The 26,595-nt window shown below is 39.5% G+C and overlaps 1 protein-coding gene and 1 long non-coding RNA gene across 2 annotated transcripts in view; one reads left to right on the top strand and one right to left on the bottom strand.

Moving 5' to 3' along the window:
* The window catches only part of LOC307216339, a 265,091-nt gene that overhangs the window by 84,795 nt on the left and 153,701 nt on the right, over positions 1-26,595 (bottom strand). The gene's annotated exons all lie outside the window — the stretch shown is intronic.
* LOC307217409 (putative lysosomal acid lipase/cholesteryl ester hydrolase) lies at positions 724-25,427 on the top strand. The gene is made up of 5 exons (XM_079978562.1): positions 724-973; positions 3,398-3,515; positions 14,649-14,847; positions 15,374-15,587; positions 24,191-25,427. The coding sequence occupies exons 1-5, from the start codon at positions 845-847 to the stop codon at positions 24,422-24,424; spliced, it is 894 nt and encodes a 297-aa protein (XP_079834688.1). The 5' UTR covers positions 724-844; the 3' UTR covers positions 24,425-25,427.

Raw genomic sequence — 26,595 nt, 5'->3', positions numbered from 1 at the left:
TCCAACATTAACTCCATATGTCTGGGATGCGGGTGGCACTGTGGTCTAAACCACTGAGCCTCTTGGGCTTGGTGATCGGAAGGCCAGCAGTTCAAATCCACACAATGGGGTGAGCTCCTGTTGCTCTGTCCCAGCCCCTGCCAACCTAGCAGTTTGAAAGCATACCAGGGCAAGTAGATAAATAGGTATCACTGCGACGGAAAGGTAAACAGTGTTTCCATGTGCTCAGGCACTTGTCCTCTGTGCACCAGTAGCAGTTTAGTTATAATGGCTACATGACCAAGAAAGCTTTCTGTGGACAAAAGACGGCTCTCTCAGCCTGAAAAGTGAGATGAATGCTGCACCCCATAGTTGCCTTTGACTGGACTTAACTGTCCAGAGGTCCTTTACCTTTATCTTTACCTATCAACTCCATAGGATTATGGTCTGAAAAATAATGTGCATCAGGTCACCCAGATGAGCTTTGAGTCAGCTACCTGCAAATTGATCATTGTACTCTTAACTACTGTACTAAATGATCTGTTACACCTTGACTAATCTTTTGTTGAACTGAGACTGCAGTCCTATGCCCACTTGCCTTGAAAGGTGTCACATGGAAGTCAGTGGAAATACCTTCTGAGAAGTTTGCGTAAGATGATATTGGGAGTTGGGCAAGACTGAATCAATGATATCAATTAGAGAGGATGTTTCTTTTCCTTCCAGGAACGTGTTGCACTTGGTGAAGAGTGGAAAGCTATTTAAGCCACACTCTCTGCCAATTCATTGTCCAGTATATGATATAGGTTAAAGCGCATATTCTTTAATCCAGCTTTGTGGAGCCCAGTCTTGTACTCTACGCTGAAAGATGGATTTGCTTCCATGCACATCAAGGATGTGGCTCTTCATAATGGGGGCAGGATTGGTCCAAGCCCTTGTTACTTCAGGAATATTTATGAAAAGAAGAACTGTACACCCAGAAGCTACTATGGATGTTGTAAGCCATCCATCTTTTATTCTTTTATTTGCTTAACTCAAGGCATTTATGGTTATTAGTGCTGCTTAATTGTGCTATATTCCACATACCTAAAGTTTGTTTTTCATGGAATGCTGGGATTGCAGGGGTCAAGAAAACGATGATGATGCTGATGATGCTGCTGCTGATGATGATGATGATGATGATGATGATTTTGAAGTATGTACCCTGCCCTCTCAATTGCTCAGGGCAGCTTGCAGCATTTTTTTTGTTTTTGTTTTTTAAGCATTACCAAAGTATCTCCAAACATCTGGTTTTTTTTTTGTTTTTTTTTAAATATTTTTATTAAATTTTCACATTTTATCAAGACAGACATACACACACATAAACAAAGACAACACGTATAAAGTTTCATAACCTTACTTTCCTAACCCCAGTTCTTGACCTCCCCCCACCCCCCCTTCATACATCCTAGTTCAGTTAAATTAACTCAGCAAATTCATATCTCTCATCTTTTGCATATTATTATTGTATATATATATATTTTTTAAAAAACCATTTATTTGGCCAGATTTTACTTATCCAATTTTCTTATAAATATTAAAGCCTTTTCTAAGGTCGACTCAAGTTCCTTCCACGAATTTCCCTTTAATCTTAAAAATAGGTCATAATAATCAAACACAAAAATCATAAAGATTTAAAAACAAGTTCTCCTTCCCCCCCCCCAGCCCCGGTTTCTGTCCCTTCCAAATGTCCCCACATCCACAACAACAGTTTTTAGCCTGGGTTCCTCACATCTGAGGCCTTTAAGTCCTTGTCAGTCTCTCTTTGCCGATCTTGTTGGTAGCCCTCCTCATTGGTCCTCAGGTTTCGAGGAAGTTCCAGCTCGGTCTCATCAGAATTTCTTCTATCCAAAATACTTGACACCAGCTGCTGCAGAAAATCAACCAATCCATACTCAAATAGGAAGCCCCAGTCATATTTCTTATTTCTTTTAAATTCAAATATTTCAGGTGTTCCAGGGGCTTCCTCCCTCCTCTTTCGCATCTTTCGCAGATTTGTAGTCCAAGGGTCTTCTTCTTTATATTCTAACAATGTAGGCTTGTGGTTGGTAGTCTCCATCTGTACTGGCCCTTGCTCACTCTCCCCCTATTCCAAAGCTATCTCTTCTGATTCAGCTGCAGATTTTTCCCCAGTCAAATCCATTGTGCCTTCAGCAGAGTCATTTATTTTAGAGTTCAAGGTTATGAGTTGTTTACTCATGACCGTAGTCTGCTCCTGCAGTTTTCCCACAAGAAAGAACATTCTTTCTAACTCTGCCTGTAATTTTCCATCTGCAGCCATTGTAATGTTTCAATGTTTCCCCTAGGGGGATTCTAGTTACTTAATAGTCTTTTCCAATAGTCCTTTACTTTGTTATTTCCCTACTTTGTTTCCAACCACTTTAGTTCAAATGTAACAAATTAAGTCCAAAAAGTATTAAATAATAAAGTTTTTAACTTTCGCTGCCCGTTTGACAGCTCCTTTGACAGCTGTCAAACTCCTCGTTCCTTTTTCTCCAGCTCACATAAAGGACACCCCCGGGTCTGGGGAGGTTCAAGCAAAAACTTCTAAAAATCCACTCTTACTCTCCAGCACAAATCTTCTTCTGTCAAATTCGTGCAAATATTATCTTTTACAAAACACCAAAGAAAGAACTCTCCACCTTAGTTCTCCGATCTTTGCTTTAAATTTTCTGTAGGCAGGGGGGTGCGGACTTCCCTTTAGCACATCCCCCGATCGTGCCGAATTCAAGGATAAAGTTTTTAGAGTCCAAATTCCAATCTACTCACGGATTAGTTAAAGTCCGAATTTCAGGGAAGAAAGTCAGCGGTCTCCGGCCATGGCTCGCGGCTTCGCTCCACTGCAGTAGCGGTCTACTCACAGCACCACGCCACTCCCCGTACCCTTCCGCAGCCTTTAAAAAGGCTCTTCGTGGGTCGGGGGGGCGCTTTAGGTGCCCGCCGAGTCACCAGGTCCGCAGGCTTCCGCGCCTGCGGTTTCTAAGGGTCCCCGCGTCGCCGTCGCGGTGAGACCCGTCTGCAATGGAGCCGATTCCCTCCGGAGCTCGGAGGGAATCCGCCATTAATCGGATCGCGCTAACCCGGAAGTCCAGTATCTCCAAACATCTGCTTCATGTAACCCCTGTGCTCTTTGGGCTTCATTTAGGTATCAGCAGTAGCAAGTTTAGCATCTTGCCCTATGCATTATTGTTGCTCAACAGCATGAAGAAAAATCATTAAGTGGTCCACAAAAACCTTCATCATTTTTCAAGTGGTCCAAGAGGATTGGGTGGAGTTTGGGAACCATTGCTATTAAAGATGTAGTCTTCTGTGGAAAAGAAGTGTCTAGGAGTTTTACACTCCCAGCCAAACCTTGCCTTTTCTTTTCTCCCTTTCCGCCAAGGGTGAAATGATTTCCTTCAGAGGATATCCCAGTGAGACATATGAAGTGGTGACAGATGATGGGTGTATCCTGAGTATTAACAGAATTCCTCATGGGAAAAGAAATAACCGGGAATCCGGTGAGTGTGTTTTTTGAGGTATTTATTATGTATACATGAAAATACTATGAGGACATTTAAAATTATTATTTAAAAAATGATAAGTTTTTGCTTTGGAATTTGTTTACTTATTGCAAGAAAAAATCAACAATCTGTTTAGTTAGGGGTGATTATTAATATGATTTTATTCATTATATGTTTTGGTCCTATTTTTTCTTTAAAAATTCCAAAAAAGGCCATAGATTACCATATGTTCCGGCATACAAGGTGATCTTTTATCCCTGGAAAATCACCCCAAAAGTCAGGGGTCGTCTTATACGCCAGTTATATGCGTTGGAAAGGAGGAGAGGGAGCTGGTGAGCAGAGGAGCCCCTTCTGCCGCCGCTCCTCCTCCCTCCCCACAGAAGGGGACGCGGAAAGCCCTTCCGAATGCGGCACTCACCCTCCCGCCCACCAAACGCTTCGCCTTGGGGACTTCCGGGTTAGCACCTCCGGCAATGGCGGAGCTCCTCCCGATCGGAGGAACCGGCTCCATGAAAAACAGGGTCTGACTGCCACGGCGAAGGCGGAGACCCTTAGAAATCACAGGTAGAGAAGCCTGTGAACCTGGGATTCGGCTGGCACCTTTTGCACCCCCTACTCGTGAGGAGACCCGGTATTGGGAATCTGGAGTGACGTGGTGGTGAGCGGCGCAGTGCTTTGAATCGACCGCTTTTTGCACGGAGCGAAGCCACATTGCCGTTGTCGGAGAGCACTGACTTCTTTTTGTGGACAATTGGATTTTAAACAACAACCCGTGAGTAGAACGGGAAATTGGACTCTTAAAATAATTTAATCTGGCACCGAACGGGGAAGGTTTAAACAGGAAGTCCACCTTCCCTTTCTGTAAATAGACTGAAGCAAAGAAGTTGTTAACTAAGGTCTTGGAAAGTCTTACGCAAAGGATTAAAACTCCACTGATTGAAACTATTATTATTACTCCCCTTGGAAGCAGGGGAAGTCTGCAGGAGAAGCTGAAAAATTAAAAATTGAAGCACCACGTCTCTGAACCTGGGAACGGTCTGCAAAAAGTCCATCGAAGGTAAACAGGATAAATTTGACAGCTAGCTGTCAAGACATAAAAGAAAGACATTGTTTCTATTGTCCGCTTCTGCGTTTAAAAAAGAAGAAAAGGTAATTGGAACTGTTACTATTTTGCTTTTGGAACTGTGCTGGAAAGGATTGACAAATGGAGACTGTTTCCCTCTAGAGGGAGTTTTGGGACATTGTTACAAGAGTGCAGCTGGGATATTGGCTTTAAGATAAAGATAAAGACTGTGAGAAACCAGCTTTGACCTTGAACATCTCAAGAATGTCAGCTAAGGAAGAAGTAGCGTCTGTATTGAACAGGACATTTTATCTGTTGGGAAAGCTGCATAAACAGATGGATGCCATGGCTACCAGTATTGATATTTTGGGAACAAAAGTGGGCATCAGCATAGAAGTCGACAAGAACCCGGCACAGGAATCTTTCTTAACTGAACAAATTGTTGAATTAGAGAAGGAGAAAGTTGCTGTTGTGGAGTATAAAGCAATACAAGGGGGAGCCTTAACCCTACAGAGGCAAATGGAGGATTACAAGATGAGGCCTTATATGACTGTAATTAGGAGAAGACAGTTATTGAAGATGGGAACCTGGCCTGATCTGGAAAATGAAAGATGGAGAGATCCCCTTATGCGGGGATCAAATGACTTTGGGGATATGAATTTGAGCCAAGAGGAGATTGGAGCTTTTGGGGCCTTTGGATTTGGAAGAATTGTGAAACAAGATTTGGAATACTTTATGGGCCCTAGCCTTAACTATGGAAATCTGGCAGACCTGTTAAGAAGGAATATGAGCATTGATGGGTTGGAGCTTTCCTGAGATCTGCTTTTTAGCACCAAAGATTATCAAGAAGATCGGCAGATGGGACATGAAGAAGAGTTAAGAGCCTCGGACATAAGATCTCCAGGTTGATGGACTGTTGGAGGTTGATGGAACTGACGGCAGGGGCCGAGACCGGGGAGGGGGGACGGTGGAAGAAATTTGGGAGTTTAAAATGTATATATGGAGATTAAAAAAAAAATGATGAGAGTTGGAAAAATCGTGGAATGAAATTTTTATGACCCTAGGGGAAATGTCTTAAGAGATTAAGTACAAATATATCAGTTTTAAGGAGAAGTAAGATTAAATAAAGTAAAAATGGATGACTAATTGGTGTAAGAAGTGAATGTAAAATTACAGTATATTAAGATAAATTATTAGGATAAAGATTGGAAAAAATTCAAAGTTTATCTACAGAAACATTGTAAAATTCAGGAATGTTAGAAGGATGTTGGAATGAAGTAATGTGGTTTTAGCAGAAATGATATAAAGGATTAGGTAAAAATTGACTTTTTAATTGGTGAAAGACGAGAATGTAAAATTACAGTATATTAAGATAAAGACTCTCCTCCCTGAAAGAGAGGGGAGTGGTTGTGGGCGGGAGCCCGAGCACCGCCCAGCAGGGGGGCATTTGCCCCCTGCCTCCAGCTCACCTGGCTGGTGCTCACGCCCCCCTCCTGTGGCCATCCAACCAGGGAGCGTGTTCAGCAGCCTTTTGCTGCAACACTAGCCTCTCCCTGGCCTCATTCCTCATCGTCGTTTTTGGCTCGGGTGGCGGTTAGGCATTGGAATAATGTGTTGTGGTGTGTCGAAGTGCTAGGTGTGGCCATCGCCTATGCCTTCAATGTTTAGGGGTATTCCGTTAAAGGAATCTGGCGGTCGTGTATTCTGTCCGATGCCTGCTTGGCAGGAGGCCATGGCACGACCCTCGGTGACAGCAGGAGGTGAGCCTATAGTTGGATCAGCATCAACAGGCTCCACCTACTGGTGAATAAACCCACTTGTTTCGATCCAATGCCTAAGCCAATACCTTTTCATTGCTGTAATCAATAAAGTTGTGGCCTTTTCTAGCCCATTAACCTTATATCACGTGTCCTTGTGTCTTCATTTCACTTCGCGGGGTCGGGTCCTCGAACCACAAATTATTAGGATAAAAACAAAGCTGGAAAGGATTTGCTGAAATACTTAATTGAACTAGAATACAAAAAAGGGAGGTGTGAGGAGGTCAAGGAAATAAGCAAAGGAAAGAAAGCTATGTAAAGGTTTGAGTTGTGTTTTTTCTCTAACTGTTTGTATTTTTTCTGTATTTTTTATTTTTATTTTTTTTTGTTTTTTCTAATATTTTCTTTGTAATCTTTAAAATTTGAATAAATATTATTTTTTTAAAAAACGCTTCGCCTTGGGCTGCTGCTGCTGCTGCAACGTCAGAGGCAGCGGAGGGGTGGGCGCTCTGCCCCTGGCAGTGCTCAAACTCTATAACTCTAAAACTCTAAAATTGAACAGCAAAAGTTGGGGGTCGTCTTATATGCCCAGTTACCTAATATGCCTAATATCTACGGTAGGTTAAACACATTTTAGTCTTTTCTTGAGCTATTAGGTCCTCTGCATGGAGAATATGGAGATATGCTATTGGGTGACAGAGAAAAGGCAGAACTGCTTTGCCTCTGTCTTCCTTTTCCTTTTTATAATTTTTTAACATTAATTTTCACATTTAAACATTATCATCATATAAACCATAACAAACAACTTCAATAAAATAAAAAATAGAAAATAGAAAATAAAACATCTTCACACCATATTAAATCCATATTTTGGGATTACTCAGATCCCCTGACTTCCCTCCATTTCCTCTCCTGGTTCTTTTATAATATCTTATATTATACTTGTCTATAATTTATTAAATTTATTAAAATTTCCAATTTTAAACATTCTTAATATTACAAGTGTTTTTAAAAGCCTGCTATTGTATTAACTTCTATTACAATGTCTTTGTAAAAATTCAGTAAACATTTCCCATTCTTTTTATATTTGTGGTCATTTTGATTTCTTAGACTTCCTTCCACTTAATTTAGCCATTTCAGCATATTCCATTAATTTAAACTGCCAATCTTCTTTGGTTGGCACTTGTTCTTTCCAATGTTGAGCTATCAATATCCGGGTGGCTGTTGCATACATAAACAAGTTTTTATATTCTTTCGGTATATCTATTCCAGTTATTCGTATTAAAAAGGCTTCTGGCTTTTTAACAAATGTTATTTTTAACATTTCCCCCCCCCCCAAATCATTATAAATCTTTTCCCAAAAACTTATTATAACCTTACATTGCCACCACATATGGTAAAAAGTGCCTTCTACTTCTTTATACTTCCAGCACTTATGATCTTTTGTCTTATGCATTTTTTATAATTTAACCAGAGTTAGATACCATCTGTACCTCGTTTTCATATAATTCTCTTTAAGAGCCGTACATGCTGTGAATTTCATATCATTTTTCCATAATCTTTCCCAATCTGTCATCTGTATATTATGTCCCACATCTTTTGCCCTTTTTATCATAACACTTTTGACCTCTTTGTCCTGTGTTTCCCATTCCAACAAAATATTATACATTTTTTATAGTTATTTATATTCACTTTCTATTATTTTTCTCTGGAATTTTGAAATTTCATATGCAAATCCTTTCTTTTTATTTCTTTTAAATGTTTCATTTAATTGAAAATATTGTAACCAATCTGTTACCTCTTCTTTTATTTCATTATATTCCTTTAATTTTAATTTATTATCCACTTCCATTAACAGCTCTCTATATGTTGCCCAGTTGGGTTTATTTTTTTGAATGCTATTACTTCCAGTGGCAAAAGCCACCATGGTGTTTTTTGTTCTAATAGATCTTTATATTTACCCCAAACTTGAAAAATTGCCTTTCTTATTATGTGGTTCTGGAAACTTCTATGTACCTTGGCCTTCTGTTAATAAGCCTACATTCTTTAATGTTATCCAATCCTGTATCCAATACAAACAAGAGGCTTCATAATATAATTTTATATCCGTTAGTGAGAAGCCTTCTCTTTCTTTAAGGTCTATTAATAATTTATATTTTATTCTTGGCTTCTTGCCTCTCCAAATGAATCTTGAAGTATGTCTCTGCCACTCTTTAAAGCAATTCACAATACTTATCACCAGGATTGATTGAAATAAAAATAACATTTTTGGCAATACATTCATGTCAGCTTCGTTCCGGAGCTGACAGAGGCTGGGAATGAGAACAGACAAAGAGAGATAAGGACACGGGAATGTGAGCTGGAATGTGAGAGGGAGGAGGGGCAGCCTAGTGGCATGGCTTCAGAGAACAAAGAGCAGGCAGCAGATAGCTAATGGTAATCTGATCCCTGAGTATAGTGACCAAGGAAGGGAGAGCCAGAGCAGGGATAAACAAAATACCAATCTTAGCTCAGAAACAGATGGAGAGAGGCCAGGAATAGCCAGCCCCAAAACTCGAAGGCGCGAAAAGGTCAGTGAGAGGAGGGAAAAAGAGCGGAAGTGAAAGGGTTTTTTCCCCTGTTGGAAGAAGAGGAAGGGGTGGAGTTTAGACTCGGCAACTGAGAACTTGGAGTCAGAAACAAAGTAAAGGAGCTCCAGAGTGATTTATGTGTTTGAGCAGTAAACCTGAGATAATTACTACCGGTGTCTCACTTCTGTGGGAAAGCCAAGCCATTACAATTCATTTTAACTACCCCGTTCCTTCCTAGTAAAGATAAATTCATTCTTCCCCTGATTTCTAAATTTCTTTTTATTTTTTCCCATATTTTCCCATAATTATCTTTTAATATATTAATATTTTTGCTGTTAACCATATTCCCAAGTATTTCACTTTTTATATATCGTTATTTCTGTCACCTGCTGCAACTCTTTTTTATCCTGTTCTGGAATATTTTTTACTAGGAGCTTTGTTTTATTTTTATTTAATTTAAAGCCTGTTACCTGTCCATATTTTTGTATTTTTTCTAATACTTTTAATAATGAATTAATCGGGTCTTCTACCATGATCACTAAATCATCCACAAATGCCTTCAATTTATATGACTTATTTCCTACAGTTATTCCTCTAATATCATCATCTGCTCTTATATCTCTCGCCAGTACTTCTAAGACTAAAATAAACAATAAAGGTGATAGGGGACATCCCTGTCTTGTTCCTTTTGTAATTTCACACTCTTCTGCAATTACATTTTTAATTCTTAATCTCACTTGTTGTTCTGAATATATAGCTTCTATTCCTCTTTTAAATGTTTCTCCAAAGTTCATTTCTTCCAGAACCTTTAACATAAAGGTCCAGGAAACATTATCAAATGCTATTTTCATATCTAGAAAAATCATTGCTGCTTGTTTTTCATTTTTTTACTTCCAGATATTCAAAAATATCTATAAAATATTCAATTTTTTATTTGGATTTTTTGGCAATTTTTCTTGGTCTTATATATCTTATGGCTAAAAATTGGCTGCTGTTTCTTTAATGCTAAAAGAACTAAGTCAGCATGAGTCATCGGCCTACAATGACTCATGCAACCTTTCTCCTAATTGTACCTGTATTTATAGAGTGGTCAATGTTGTTGTGGTTGTGGGTTGGTTGGTGGAAGCTGGTTGTGTTGATGTGTGTACAGTTGGTCAGTTGTTTTTGCAGATAAAGGCTTTTAAGAATAAAAGCAAAAAATACTCTGCAAGGACTCTCTTCTTGTGGACTCTTTTATGCCAGCAAGGGTCCGAGGACCAGGCTGAGGAGACAAAGGAAGTCAGAACCTTTGCTTTTTCAAAACACTGGCATATCTTTCTATTTCTATTTTATCTTCTTGTCCGGCTCAGTATAGGTCCTAAAAACATTTGGTAAATTGTTTTCTAATCTCTCTCGGGTTATCAATTATCTTATCTTTAACTTTTATTTTATTTATCAAATTGCCAGCTTTCCTTTTAGTCAATTGCCACAACAATAGCTTTCCTGGCTTGTTGGCCTGTTCAAAATTTCTTGGTCTCATTCTCTTTATTTTCCATTCTACTTCCTGATTATCATTGAATATTGAGTTTGTAACATTTTGATTGCTTGTTTAATTATTTTTGTCTTAGGTTTGCTTATTAACACTTTTTCCTTTTTAATACATCCAAATTCCACAGCTTCTGTTCCCTAATCTTTCTTTGATATACATTTTGGTTAATAAAAAAATCCCTCTATTACTGCTTTACTAGCACCCCACACTATTCTGATATTTGTACCTTTATTACAATTTAATTCAAAATAATTTTAAAGCTTTTTCAGATTTCCCTATTATTTCTTGATTATCTAACAATTCTTCATTTAATCTCCATTTAAAAGGTATAATTCTTTCTCCTTTTATTTCTAAAATTATTGAATTATGTTCCGAGAGAGTTATTGATTATAATTCCACCTTTTTTATCATTAAAATTATTTATTTTGAGGCCCTTACCGAGTTGATCCTGTCCACTGGACTGAAAATATATTATCTGAACAGAAAATATATTCTCTATCTAGCTGATGTTTAAATCTCCAAGTATCAATTCAGATTTAAATTTTCTACAGTGTTAAAAAAGGTTAATGGCAATTTCCATTCTAAATTTATAAAGAATTCTGATTACTTTTCATTTGGCATATAAATTCCAACTATGATTATCTTATCACCCTGTAACGTAATTTGCATTCCTTCCTTCTTCATCTTTAAATAAAAATTCTGGCTGTAATTTTGACCTAATGTATAACACTACTCCTCTCTTTTTTATTTTGTCTGAGGTTATAAATTCCATACCCATCTTTGGATTTATCAATATTTTCCTGTGTTTTTTCACCACATGTGTTGCTTGTAAACAGACTATATCTAGATTTTTTTTTAATATTACATGTTTGATTTTGATCCTTTTTGTTTTGTTATTCAATCCATTTACATTCCAACTTAATAGCCTCAAATACACCATTGTTACCTTTAAAGTCTTGTCTTTTCCTGTTTACCTTTTTTCTTTTTACTCCCTTTCTCTTCTTCTGTACTATTATCTGTTACGTCTATTTCCTGTCCTCCTACTGCTCCTTCTGGCAGTGGTTCCCCTCCTCCCAATTCCTTAATATCAGGGCTTTATCTGAGAGCTCTGTGTTGCCTGACATGCTGCAGCCAGAGAGAGGATGTAGCAGCTGGGAAGAGACCGACAGAATAGAGCAAGGTGTGGTCAGAGACGAAGAAGAAGCAGGCACCAGCATGGGGGTGGGGCGGATCTCCTGAACATAGAAGTGCAAGAAGCTGAAACAGAGAAACAGCTGGAGCAAACAGTTTGGCTGAGTCTGAGTTCAGACGTGGAGGGGGGAGAGGAAGTATGGTCAGCTCTTCTGAGGCATGCATCAAAGAGGTTGGAGGTCAAAAGGAAAGCCGTAAAGCTGTCACACTTGAAATGCTTGGGGAGGTGTCGTAAGTCATTCGCGCCAACTGACCATGATGAATCAGAGTGAATTACCGGAGCATGTGTTGACTTTGTAAATAGTGTACAATAAAGACCATAAAACCATTAAGCTGTGATTGCTACCATTACTAGCGAGGATATAGACACCTCTAGCTGTGACACTTACTGTATTCTCTACAAAATCCGTCTGCTTCAATTGGCTCTTTAATTCTATGTTTTTTCCTCCTTGTATGTAAATGTGAGCCCTTCTGGGAATTTCCATCTATACCTTATATCATTCCTTCTTAAAGCATCGGTTAACACTTTGTGGTTGAAGCATATTTTAAGAAGGTGAGCAGCAAATTCTTTAAACAAAATAATGTTTTGGCCTTCAGTTTGGAACCTCTTATTATAATTTGTCTGGAACATTCTATCTTTAATAGATCCTGAATTCAAAAATACCAGACAATCTTCTGGCATCTTCTTATTCTTTGCCATTTAATTCTACAGAACCTGTCCGCAGAGCTGTCCAGGAATTTTTCATCCAGTTCCAGCCATTCTGCTAAGGCCTCAGTTAAGTATTCTTTTAGATCCTGCTTTCCTTCTTCTGGCACATTTCTCAGACGGACCACCAGTTCCTTCTGTTTCATCTCTGCCACAGCCATAGCATCCCAAATCATTTGCTGGGTTGCATAGACTGTTGTACAGCAACCTTCAATTTAATTTAAAAGGTAATCCAATCTTTGTTGCTAAAAATTGACACAGTATTCCCTCTTGAATATTATCTCCAATGTCTCCAACTTCTTCAAGAGAATATTAATACTTTCCTCAATTAATGAGGAAGTCTCTTAGTCTCATCTGTCTTCAAATTCAATATTAAACATCTCCAAGTTCATCTTTCATAATGGCTTGAAGTTAGTTGGAAAGGTAGGCACTGCTGTCTAGTTCAGAGGCTTCACTCTACAGAGCTGCGCTGGTGCCTAGATCGCTGGCTTTTCTCTCGGCTCCCCCACCCGCACCTTTTGGTGCAGAGGCACAGACCAGAACCTGAGCCACCGTTCGCGATCTGCAGGACTCCTCGACACTTCAAACTTTCTTTTGAGACTTTTAAAAAATATATATAATTTTTATTAACAGGCCAATCAAATCACATTAATTCCAAATCACATTAGTTCCAAATTATACAGCCAGATTTTTAAAATTTTGTTGAGGGTACCCATACTTCAAGCTCCGAAAGGGGTTCAAACATCACTCTTGCTGCTGCTTTAATTAAACAGTTCTATCCAGTTCTGTCCAGATAGTCTCTTTGTTATTTTCCTCATCTTCTTGTTGTTATCATATATTCCTTTCTTTGTGATCTCTGATAATCTTCACAAGCGGGTTAAAAGCAAACATCTCCTGTGTGGGTTTTACACTCTCCAAAAGTCATTTCACATAAAGAACAGACGCCATTTCCACACCTCCGTTAAGAAAATTCCCACAGTCTGTCTGTCGGTTTCCACAGGCTTGCCAGTCTATATCTCAGAGGGCCCTGCAGGGTCAAGATAACATTCCGATAACCATACATTCACATTCCGATGACCCTGGTCCTCCTTCCCCTCATCGGCAAGCCTCTCTTCACGAAACTCCATTTGTAGCTGCGTCATAAAACTTTCCTTCCATTCCACCAGTCCTCTCTTTGATCAACAATCCATTTCCACACAGTTCATGATCTCCTGCTTGTGATTAATAATTCACAACGATTCTTCTCTCTGGAGGGGAGGGTTATTGGTACTCACATAAGACAAAAAAAGAAAAGATTTTTCCTCCCCCCTTTCCATTTCACTCCAACATACCAGTCTTTTAATGATGATTCTTCACTTGATTTATTGTCCAGCCCATTGCTCAGCTCACAGAGATCCATTAATCAGCAGTCTTCACTCCCGAGCTTCACTTGATGTATGTGCATTAGCTTCTTTCCAATTATATATTTCCAATTACTTTTGAGACTTTTTTGGGGGGTTGGGCTCACCTTGGCACATCCCCACTGGTCCTCCATAGAGCCAAGTTTGACAAAGCTGTCAAACCCATAATCCATCCACCATTCATGCCAAACCAGAAGTCCCTTTGCCTCTATCTCTAACTCACAAGGAAAGTGATCCCCAACCTGGTGGTGACATATTAAATGATGTAAGGATGGAGCTACAGCCCAAGATAGGAAAAGAGGTGGTATGGAAACACCTAGCTACTTTAAATGAATTCAGATCTGCAGGGCCTGGTGAGCTGTGCCCCCAAATACCTCTGCCTTGCTTTCCATATTGCATTTAGTTGATACTCATTCCAGACTCAAATTCCAGACACGTGAAATTGCTGGCCTGCTCTGTGTCCCAAGTTTATAGTTGGTGATACACACCAGTGGCCAGTGAGGCCACACATGTGGGGCATCGTTGCTCTCCTGGCTTCTTAACACCACTGTCACTGGTGATTATTGGGAAGGAGAGAAGAGGTGCCAAGTGAGGAGAGCTTGGCCAGGTAAGGCTGCATCTTATTGGATGGAGACACTGAAATTACATATTGTAACTATGTCTAAAACAAGGAACTAGGCAGAGGGCCTTCTTGGTAGTGGCACCCACCCTGTGGAACGCCCTCCCATCAGATGTCAAGGAAATAAACAACTATATGACTTTTAGAAGACATCTGAAGGCAGCCCTGTTTAGGGAAGTTTTTAATGTCTGATGTTTTATTGTAGTTTTAATTGTGTTGGGAGCCTCCCAATGGGGCTGGGGAAAACCAGCCAGATGGGCTGGGTATAAATTCTTTTTCTTCTTCTTCCTCTTCAGGTCCCAGGCCTGCAGTGTTCTTGCAGCATGGCTCGCTTGGTTCTAGCAGTAACTGGGTGTTTAATATGGACTACAACAGCCTGGGCTTTATATTGGCTGATGCTGGTTATGATGTTTGGCTTGGAAACAGCAGAGGTAACACTTGGTCCAACAAACACATCAACTATACTGAGAAGCATCAAGAATTCTGGCTATTCAGGTAGAGTGAGCTTTCTAAACCTAATTTCCTGTTTCTGGTTCCTAGTTCACCCTTTGGGGAAAACTTTAATTAGTCATGCTCTTCCTAGTGGAGCCATATTTTTCCACCTCCTCTTATAATATATGATATGGAGGTATAGAAATACATTTCCAAGTAAGTAAAATTGGTAGTTGTCCCTTTAAACAAACAAACAATTTGTTTGTTCCTGGGAAATATATGGCTCCATAGAATAGATGATAGCAGATCAGCTTAACTTCAGGTGCAATTAGATTTGATCTGGAGAGACTCAATATTTGTCCTTCTGAATCTCTGCTGGAATTTGAAGCTTCTCAGACAGACATGGGTTGGAGGGAAAGCAGAGTCCTCTCCTGCCCACAGCATAAGTGCTGTTCCTCCTGAAACTGATATTTTAAAAATCTTTTAGCTCTTGTATTGCACTGGACAGAGAACAGGGCATTTTAGGCTTTCACAATGTAGATCCCACTGCATATACATGTCTGTTAAACATGTTCCTTTTTCTTTGCAGTTTTGATGAAATGGCTAAATACGACCTTCCAGCTTCAATAAACCTTGTCCTGAACAAAACTGGTCAGGAAAAAATATTTTATGTTGGTCATTCCGAGGGCACCACAATGGGTAGGTTAGCAAGATTCTTAAACACATGCGGGCAATTCTATTCGCTACATAATTATATGTGCAGTTGCTGTTGTATATTAAATTCAAGAGACATCTTGCTCATGGTACAGTGATGTTCCATGGCACCTATGGACACCTATGGAGAAGCATCTTGAATAACAATCCCTGCCTTTGGGTTTCCTGCATTTTCTTTCTTAGTGTTATTTCACATATAGGTGATGATTCAAATTGGTTAAGGGGCTTATAAAAAGTGGTTTGTCTGGACTGAGAAACTGTTAAAATCCTGGATTGCAAACCAGTATCAAGCCTAGTTTGCAGTCAGAGTTTAGGTAACAGTTTCCCAGTCTGGATGTAACAGGAAGCTATAATTTAATAACCCCGGGATGAAATATGTTAAGGCCCCTGAGACAAGAGGAGAAGAGAACTTGTTGGCTGAACACTCCTTCTTGGTCTGATAAATCATAGTTCTATAACGGAAACAGTTTGAACTTCACCTCACCTCTGACTGTCACTTCATGTTTTATTGGTTCTTAGTACAGCCTAGAGTGGCTGGGGAAACCCAGTCAGATGGGTAGGGTATAAAAAATAAAATTACTATTAATGTTGTTATTAGCCACAGAATGTTTTACGTAACTGAATTTACAATTATTACACCACTCAGGAAATATATGCAGCACTAAAAAGTTTTAAGTAGGTCAGAAACAAGGCAGGGCCTTTTCTGTTGTGATGTATAGATTATAATGCTCCATCCCTAGTAGGGTCTTAGGTCAAAATGATCCCAGATCCTGAGATTTCAGGACCCAAGCCTGAGACCTAGTGCAGTTGTTATAGGGGTGTCTCTATATAGTGCCAGAGAGGTGAACCCCAGAGATGTCATGAAAAATGGCACATTAATCATTGTCTCTGAGAGCATGTCATTCAAATAAAAAGCCACTGGTTGGAAATCAAGACAAGAACCTCAACTGAAGGGTTGTGTGCCCAGCTACAGCTGTTCTACGAATTACTAAAGATTCTTGCTATGAAGAGGTTGAATAAGCGTGGTACTGGAGAAGTCAGTATAAGGTGCATTTTCAGCTCTGCAAACAGCTGAAAGTCTGTAAATTTTGATAATACGCCCGATTTGCAATTCAGGTTGAAAAAATTCAGTTGCAACTGTTTTTCTGTCTTCAATCCAGATTTTAGTTTGGAAAAATCCTCCGTTTCCTTAAACACTCTGCTCCCTCTTCCATCATGTCATTGATCTGTACCGCGGTACCTCAGGTTACATGCACTTCAGGTTACATACGCTTCAGGTTACGGACTCCGCTAACCCAGAAATAGTGCTTCAGGTTAAGAACTTTGCTTCAGGATGAGAACAGAAATCATGCTCCGGCGGTGCGGCAGCAGCAGGAGGCCCCATTAGCTAAAGTGGTGCTTCAAGTTAAGAACAGTTTCAGGTTAAGTACGGACCTCCGGAACAAATTAAGTACTTATCCCGAGGTACCACTTTATATCCAAAAGGATTTCTTGGTGATTTCTCTGCTTCAGGTTGTTGTTGTTTAGTCGTTTAGTCGTGTCTGACTCTTCGTGACCCATGGACCAGAGCACCCCAGGCACTCCTGTCTTCCACTGCCTCCCACAGTTTGGTCAAACTCATGTTCGTAGCTTCGAGAACACTATCCAACCATCTCATCCTCTGTCGTCCCCTTCTCCTTGTGCCCTCCATCTTTCCCAACATCAGGGTCTTTTCCAGGGAGTCTTCTCATCTCTTTTTTTTATAATATATTTTTTATTAATTTTCCAATGCAATTGTACATTTTTATCCAAATTATAACAGAATATCACTTTTGGACTTCCTTCAGCTTCTCTGGCAATCATCCGTATGTGTCTCTTAGTTACGCATTCCCTTTATTTATATTGCCATTTGTCTTCCCTCCCCCTTCTATTTCTTTTTAACAATATCTCTCAGTTTTTACAGCGCCTCTTGAAATCCCACTAGCGTTGTTTGTACATCACATACATTTTTCAGATACTCTACAAACTTTCCCCAGTCTTCGATGAACTTTTGGTCTTGAACATATCTAATTTTCCCAGTTAATTTATCCAGTTCCGCATAGTCTGTCAATTTCATTCTCTGTTCTTCTATTGTCGGTATTTCTTCTTTCCATTTTTTAGCAAATAAAATCCTTGCTGCTGTAACTGCATACAGAAAGAGTTTACAGTCTTTTCTTCTTATTTCCTTTCCTGTAATCCCTAAAAGAAAGGCTTCTGGTTTCTTTACAAAAGTAAATTTTAACATCTTTTTCAATTCATTATAAATCGCTTCCCAGAAACCATTTACTTTCTTACATTCTCACCACATATGATAGAATGTTCCTTCGTTTTCTTTACATTTCCAAAACTTATTACATATCTTATACATTTTTGCTAATTTTACCGGTGTGATGTACCATCTGTAGAACATTTTCATAACATTTTCTTTCAAGGCAGTACTTGCAGTAAATTTCAAATTTTCTTTCCCCAATTTCCCCCAATCATCAAATTGTATATTATACCCAAAGTCTTTGGCCCATTGTATCATTACCGATTTAACCTCTTCATCTTTCATATTACATTCCAACAATATTGTAATGGTTGTAAGGGGTTACTCGTGCGTAAGTTGCCTTCAGTTTTGGTTAGATTGCCTGGCCAACCATGCTTTGGCTGACAGCTCACACTCCGTGGCCAGTCAGTCACTTGCAGAATCCGTCAGTGGGCGTTTCTTGAACCTCTTCCAGCATAAGAGCTGTTTGACGCCAAGTCTCCTACTTTCCCTGCGTGGAACTCGTCTGCGCAAGTAAGGGGAAGGCAGAGGCGTGTCCGCGCTCTCCTCACTAGTCTCGGGTGAAGGGTCTTGGAGACCTCTCTCCGAATCCTCCATTTCCCTCCCTTCTCTACCAGTGTTACGCTGAATTCCTTCCCCCCTGCTGGTCCCCTCTCCTGCATCGCTTTGGAGCCTTGCCTCCCCCTCTCGTTCTGACAAATATTTTATACATTTTTGACAGAATTTTACATTCATTATTTATTATATCTAATTGAAACTTTGACTCTTTTTCTCCATAGTCCCATTCTTTTATATCTTTTTTAAACATTTCATTAACCTGGAAATAATGCAACTAATCATATACATGTTCTTTGATTTGTTCATATGGTTTTAACTTCCATTTTCCCTCCTCTTTAATTACCATTTCACCATATGTGATCCAGTTACCTCTCATATTAATTTTCTTTACGCTCATAACTTCTAGCAGGGATAGCCAGTGTGGAACTTTTGGTTCCAATAGATTTTTGTACCTGTCCCATACTTCTATTAACGAATTCCTAAAGATGTGGTTCCCAAAACCTTTATGAAGTTTCTTCTTATCACACCATAGGTATGCGTGCCATCCAAATCTGTTATCAATGCCTTCGAGATCTAATAACTCCTTGTTTTCTAATTTTATCCATTCTTTTAACAAACAAAGGCATGCTGCTTCATAGTATAATTTCATATCTGGCAGGGCGAAGCCTCCTCTTTCTTTCACATTGGTTAATAACTTATATTTTATTCTTGGCTTCTTGCCCTGCCAAATGTACCTTGAAATCACTCTTTGCCACTCTTTAAAAGTCCCTACCCCCTTTATAATGGGGATAGCCTGAAATAAAAATAACATCTTTGGAAGCACACTCATCTTTATCATAGAAATTCTACCCCCAAAAGACAGTTTCATTCTTCCCCACACCTCCAGATCTTTCCTTATTTCCTTCCATATAGTTATTCTGGAACAGGTCAATGTTTTTAGGTGTTCACCAAATCCCCAAGTATTTTACTTTTTTCACCACCTCTAGCTCTGTCTGTTGTTGCATTGTTTCTATCCTACTTTGTTCCATATTTTTAGCAATTATTTTGGTCTTTTTCTTATTCAATCTAAATCCTGCCATTTTTCCAAATTGTTCTATTTCCTCCAATACTTCTTTTACAATTTCCAATGGTTCTTCAATTGTTATTACCAGATCATCGGCAAAGGCTTTTACTTTATATTCATTCTGACCAACTGTTACCTCTTTAATTAATTTATTTTGTCTAATCGCACTTAAGAAGACCTCCAGAACCATTATAAATAACAATGGTGAGAGCGGACAGCCCTGTCTGGTTCCTTTCGATATTTTTATATCTTCTGTAACTACATTATTGACTAGCAGTTTAGCTCACTGTTCTGTATATATTGCCTTGGTTCCATTGAAAAATTCTTTCCCCACATCCATATACTCTAAATTTTTCAGCATAAAATCCCATACTATGTTATCAAAGGCCTTTTCTGCATCCACAAACATTAATATTGCTTGTTTCTCATTCCTGGCAATCAGATATTCTAAAATATTAATTATGTTCCTTATATTATCTTTCATTTGTCTGCCTGGCAGGAAACCTGCTTGATCTTTATGGATGATTTTTATCAGTATCTTTTTCATTCTCTTCGCTAAAATCCCCGCAAATATTTTGTAGTCCGTGTTCAATAATGAAATAGGCCTATAGTTTTTAACTTGTGTTAAATCCGAGTCTTGTTTTGGAATCAAAGTGATAAATGCTTCTTTCCACGTATCTGGGATATCTCTTTTTAAAAAAATATTATTCATAACTTCTTTCAATGGTATCGTCAGCACATCTCTCATTTCTTTATAATAACCTGATGTAAATCCATCTGGTCCTGGGGCCTTTCCTCTCTTCAGTTCTTTTATAGCCTCTTTTATCTCATCAATTTCTATTGGGGGGAGTCTTCTCTTCTCATGAGGTGGCCAAAGTATTGGAGCCTCAACTTCACGATCTGTCCTTCCAGTGAGCACTCAGGGCTGATTTCCTTAAGAATGGAGAAGGGCAGTGCCAAAGAATGCTCCAACTACCACACAATTACACTCATTTCACATGCTAGCAAGGTTATGCTTAAAATTCTACAAGGAAGGCTCAAGCAGTATGTGGACCGAGAACTCCCAGAAGTGCAAGCTGGATTTAGAAGGGGCAGAGGAACCAGAGACCAAATTGCAAACATGCGCTGGATTATGGAGAAAGCTAGAGAGTTCCAGAAAGACATCTACTTCTGCTTTATTGACTATGCAAAAGCCTTTGACTGTGTTGACCACAGCAAACTATGGCAAGTTCTTAAAGAAATGGGAGTGCCTGATCACCTCATCTGTCTCCTGAGAAATCTCTATGTGGGACAAGAAGCTACAGTTAGAACTGGATAGGGAACAACTGATTGGTTCAAAATTGGGAAAGGAGTACGGCAAGGCTGTATATTGTCTCCCTGCTTATTTAACTTATATGCAGAATTCATCATGCGAAAGGCTGGGCTGGATGAATCCCTAGCCGGAATTAAGATTGCCAGAAGAAGTATCAACAACCTCAGATATGCAGATGACACAACCTTGATGGCAGAAAGTGAGGAGGAATTAAAGAACCTTTTAATGAGGATGAAAGAGGAGAGCGCAAAATATGGTCTGAAGCTCAACATCAAAAAAACGAAGATCATGGCTACTGGTCCCATCACCTCCTGGCAAATAGAAGGGGAAGAAATGGAGGCAGTGAGAGATTTTACTTTCTTGGGCTCCATGATCACTGCAGATGGTGACAGCAGTCATGAAATTAAAAGACGCCTGCTCCTTGGGAGAAAGGCGATGGCAAACCTAGACAGCATCTTAAAAAGCAGAGACATCACCTTGCCAACAAAGGTCTGTATAATTAAAACCATGGTTTTCCCAGTAGTGATGTATGGAAGTGAGAGCTGGACCATAAAGAAGGCTGATTGCCGAAGAATTGATGCTTTTGAATTATGGTGCTGGAGGAAACTCTTGAGAGTCCCATGGACTGCAAGAAGATCAAACCTATCCATTCTGAAGGAAATCAGCCCTGAGTGCTCACTGGAAGGACAGATTGTGAAGCTGAGGCTCCAATATTTTGGCCACCTCATGAGAGGAGAAGACTCCCTGGAAAAGACCCTGATGTTTGGAAAGATTGAGGGCACAAGAAGAAGGGGATGACAGAGGACGAGATGGTTGGACAGTGTTCTTGAAGCTACAAACATGAGTCTGACCAAACTGCGGCAGGCAGTGGAAGACAGGAGTGTCTGGCGTGCTCTGGTCCATGGGGTCATGAAGAGTCGGACACGACTAAATGACTAAACATCATGAGTGAGTTGTTGTTACTGACAAATGTTGAATACTGAGGAACTTATATTGCCTTGGGCTTCTGACTTTTTCTGAACATTTAACATCTTCCATTCCCCAAAGGGACGCAAACCCCATGGGCTCTTGCCACCACTCGGCAGTGGGAGGGACGGGCACCTGACATTTGTCACAGTATGCTCACCAAATCAGATCCAAATATCACCTTTGCTCATGTGAAGTCGAAAGCCAGTTAACTTCAGTTGATACAGGTTCAACTCATGTAAGAGGATCTGCTATAACTTTACCAACTATAGCAACTGCATTGATAATCAGGTTTCTAGCTCCATTTCATAGAAATTCCATGCATTATGTAAATATAGTGACTACAATAATAACTGATATGGCAAGAAATGTGGCATAATTTCCATTAAAAGTACATATTTAACTTGTTGCATAGCAGACACCCATTTTAGGTTCTCCTTAAATCCACCGGATGCTACTGTCCTTAATCTATAGATCTCTCTGATTTCCTTCCTTTTAAATTGTGTCTACAATTGTTTCTCTGAACCATGTATGTTCTCAAAGCACCAATACTTTAGATTAAGCATCACATTGCTCCTCTATACAGTGTTTAAGCAATAACACATTGAGTTTCTTTTGTCCTTATGCAACTTTTGCATTCCCATGTCCAGATCTTAATCTTTCTTGTGGCAATGCCAATGTATAAAGGCATTATCATTAATCACTCCCATGAGTATTGTGGTTATATGCTTCATTAAGGTGGTAAATTTGATTAAAATCAGGATTTCACAAGGAATTCATTTTACCACCAATATAACTTCCGCATGGGAATTATTTGGCCCAGCTTGATAATATCTAGGGAGTTAAAGAGGTTTTGGATTTACTTTAAGGTAAAGGGACCCCTGACCATTAGGTCCAGTCGTGACCGACTCTTGGGTTGCAGAGCTCATCTTGCTTTATTGGCCGAGGGAGCTGGCATACAGCTTCTGGGTCATGTGGCCAGCATGACTAAGCCGCTCCTGGTGAACCAGAGTAGCACACGGAAACGCCGTTTACCTTCCCACCAGAGCGGTCCCTATTTATCTACTTGCACTTTCATGTGCTTTCGAACTGGTAGGTTGGCAGAAGCAGGGAACAGAGCAAGTCCTAGGCTCTGTAGTTTAACCCACAGCACCACCCGTGTCCCTTTACTTTAGGATATGCCAAAATATCTCTTAAATTAGATGCACATTTACTATAGCAAATGGTCTCCAGATTCACTTGATAATATCTAATTTCTATAGCCAAAAAATGTATCTCAAATGCATATTTGTTGACAAATCTGCCATATGCCAGGTGCCTATATTCACTCCCCTGTCTTATAATGAAGATCATTTTTTTATAAAGCAATACATCACACCAATGAGGATTGCTTCCATTCTTTCTTTCAAATTTATCCCTCTATAGATTAGCTAACTAAGATATAAGTCTGGTTCTAACAGCCATACTTGAAATTTGCCAGAAGAGTCTGTCTTGAAACTGCAATCATGTTTCTTCTGTGCTAACCAAACTGGAGCAGTAGGAAGAATCACAGTGATGTCACTTAGGAGTAATGAGTCAAAGACACTGAGCTGGTTTGTAGGTAACTCTAAGCCAAACCAAAGCTTGCCATGAATGCTGGTGTGGAAGAACTTCCTGAGAGGAGAGCCTGGCCACTTCAAACTTCCCTTGACTCTCCTGCTGTTGCGATTCTGCACGCTAATCCGTAGTTTGGTTTAGCAAGTTGCTCAACCCAGACATGTGGCTTGTCTTTCTCCAGACACTGCATGAGTTGTAAATATGAGAACAAACTTTGATTCCATCTTTTGGTTTGTTTGGAGTGAGGCAAAGCATGAGCCTGGGTTTGTCCTTAATGCTAAAGCAGCAGTAGTGAAAAGGATCAAAGTGTCTGTGCAATCCTCTTAGGCAGAGTGCACATTCATGCTCAGTCATAGTTAGGCTTAATGTTACATGAAAACCATCTCATTCCTTCAGAACAATCAGTAAATCCAGACAATCAATGCTGGATTTACAGCCAGGCAGAGTGGCCTGCAGCCCAGGGTCGTGGCCACTTGATATTAAAAACAAACAAACAAACAGGCAGATGTTACTATCTAGGCTCAGTTGCTTAGTAACAGTAAGGACAATGTTCAGGTACTCAAAAAATCATAGAATCACCAAATAACAGAGTTGGGAAGGATCACAGGGGTCATTGAGTCAAACCCCCTACAATGCAGGACTTTTTTGCCCAGTATGAGGCTGGAAGCACAACCCTGAGATGTAGATTCACCAGGCAATCTGCACAATTTCCTCTTCATGGATGAATTATGTGCACTTTCTTGCACAACTTCTGATGAATGCCCAGTTGTTATGCACATTAATAGTTCAACATGCGAATTAATGGTACAACCCTCAACTTAGATATGTTTGTTTTTTGCAAGTGTGTGTGTTTGAGCAGGGAGTCTTTGCAGACTGTTTTTAAACTTTTTTTTAATCTCCTCTCTTTAAGTCAACACCACCTTTCTACAACGTACAACAGATGACTCTTCCAACAGCTGTCTGGAGTGGTGGTAACGACTGGATTGCAGACTCAAAGGACATGGCCCTCTTGCTGCCTCAGATCCCAAACTTAGTTTACCACAAGGATATTCCTGAATGGGAACATCTGGATTTTATCATAGGCTATGATGCCCCACAGCGCATGTACATAGAGATAATGGATTTAATGCAGACTTATCAGTGAATGTGAAATATTCCTTCAGAACTCATCACTGTCAATCTGTGTTGATGAAAAGAACTACAAAATTTCTTAAGATTCCATTTCTCATACAGGTTCATCACAGTCTCAGTTATAAGAAAGATTTGCTTAGTAACCTTGCCTTTTCTAATTCTGTCAGTGACCATGGGTGTTCCTCCGTTGTTTTAGGAGCGGCTAAGATTCTTTGTTGCTCTTGCTTCATCTATGCTGTGTAGCAGATTCTTGTTCTAGCACAGCATGACTACTGAGGGTAGAAAAAGTTCTTGTGGTGATGTCCAACTCCTTTCCGATGAGGAACTGGTCCAATTTCAGTTGTTTCCCAGCCATGGGATCTATCTGCTCTGGGATAGAGTGCTGCCTTTTCTTAGCTCCCTCACCAGTTTCTGTTCTAACCTCTCTCTTTCTCTTCCTCTCTGCCCCTGAGTTGTAAAATTTAATTTGATAAGTTTCTCTCTAGATTGGAATCCTCCCTTAGTTAGCAGTTGTGTTGCTGGAATTTACTAGTTAGTTTTTCTTATCTCTATTGGATAGAGAAAGGGGAGAGAAGCACTAATGACAGAGGAGCCTCTGTTGGGATATGTCACTCCCATATTTCTTAAGAAAATTCACCCTGGAAAGCATTCCCTACCTTCCCCTTCTCTCCCCCACCTCTCTCTCTCCCCCCTTCAACTCACAATGCCTACGACAGCAGTGTCTCACACCAAATGTAACTGACCTGTAGAAAAGATGGAAAACAGAAATGCTATATGTTCCTTTGTTATCCATGAAAACCCTTCCATTAAAAAAAATGCTAGGATGTCTATGTGCAGTTTAATAATCCCTTGGGGAATTAAATCTTTGCCCTTCTTTGCTGCAGTGCTGTGCATCGAAGGCTACCTGGAGGTCACTTGGCCACTTCTTCAGGGTTTCTTGGTGGCAGATTGAAGTGCTGCTTGATAATATATATTTAGCTTGCTGTTTGGAATAAAACCTGTAATCTTCTCACTCATTTGCATTTGTATTGCTTCTGAATCTAATTTTAAAAGAACCATCTTGCATTTAGCAAGTCAACAGATTTGATACATTCAGATCAGGCTGGGTTTTTACCAGGCCGACAGATGAAAGACAATATAAGAAATATATTGGATGTAGTGGACTATTTGGAGGTGAGGAATGACATTTGACAGTCTCCTGGACGTATATGAAAAAAATAATAATTGAAATGATGGACTTTGGACAGACCTTTATGAATGGAATAGACGCAATATATTCAGAACAACAAGCGATGTTGATAGTGAATAATGATATAACTGAAAAATGTAAAATAACTAAGGGAACGAGACAGGGTTGTCCCCTGTCTCCTTTACTGTTCATCTTGACTTTGGAAACATTAGCGAGAAATATAAGAATGGATGAAAATATAAAAGGAATCACAGTAGGGTGCAAATCATATAAATTGAAAGCAACAGTAATAACTGTTGAGGATCCCTTGCAAAAGTACCAAGGGTGCTAGAAAAAATTACTCAATTTGGGCAACTAGCTGGCTTTAAACTTAATAAAACCAAAACAAAGGTCTTGCTAAAGAATATGACATAACAAAAGAAAAACTAATTTATACAAGGTTCAGAGCTGGTGGTAGAAAAGAAGGTGAAATATCTAGGGGTTTGGCTAACAGCTAAGAATATAAATATTTTTAAGGATAACTATTTAAAGGTTTGGAAAGAAATAAAGAGAGTCACAGAGGTATGGGGAAAGATGAACTTGTCTTTGTGGGGAAGAATCTCAGTGATAAAAATGAATGTATTGCCAAGAAGGCTATTTTTATTCCAATTGATACCTGTGGTCAGAGGAGCAGAAAACTTTAAACAGTGGCAAAAGGATATTTCTAAATTTGTCTGGCAGGAGGGAAAGCCCAGAATTAAATACAAATTGTTAACAGATGCTAAAGAGAGAGGTGGATTCTCTCTGCCAGATTTGAAATTATATTATGAAGTGTCCTATTTGTTGGCTACGGGAATGAGTACTACTAAAAATTTGAGGTTTTGGATTTGGAAGGACATGATAAAAGATATGGCTGGCATGCTTATTTGTGGTATGGGAAAACAAAAGTACACAAGGGATTTTTGAATCACATTATAAGAAAATCAAGCTATCAAGTATAGGAAAAGTACAAAAAT

This window comes from Podarcis cretensis (genome assembly GCF_951804945.1).
Source record: "Podarcis cretensis genome assembly, chromosome: 5".
In the NCBI taxonomy this organism is placed as follows: Eukaryota; Metazoa; Chordata; class Lepidosauria; order Squamata; family Lacertidae; genus Podarcis; species Podarcis cretensis.
Note: the sequence above shows the minus strand (reverse complement) of the source record. Positions and strands in the feature narration are given on the sequence as shown.

Excerpts from the sequence above, each read along its gene's own strand:
- LOC307217409 (XM_079978562.1), top strand. The coding sequence starts at position 845 with ATGGATTTGCTTCCATGCACATCAAGGATGTGGCTCTTCATAATGGGG. Across the intron at positions 974-3,397 it reads CAGAAGCTACTATGGATGTT|GGTGAAATGATTTCCTTCAG; the intron begins GTAAGCCATCCA and ends CTTTCCGCCAAG. Across the intron at positions 3,516-14,648 it reads AAGAAATAACCGGGAATCCG|GTCCCAGGCCTGCAGTGTTC; the intron begins GTGAGTGTGTTT and ends CTTCCTCTTCAG.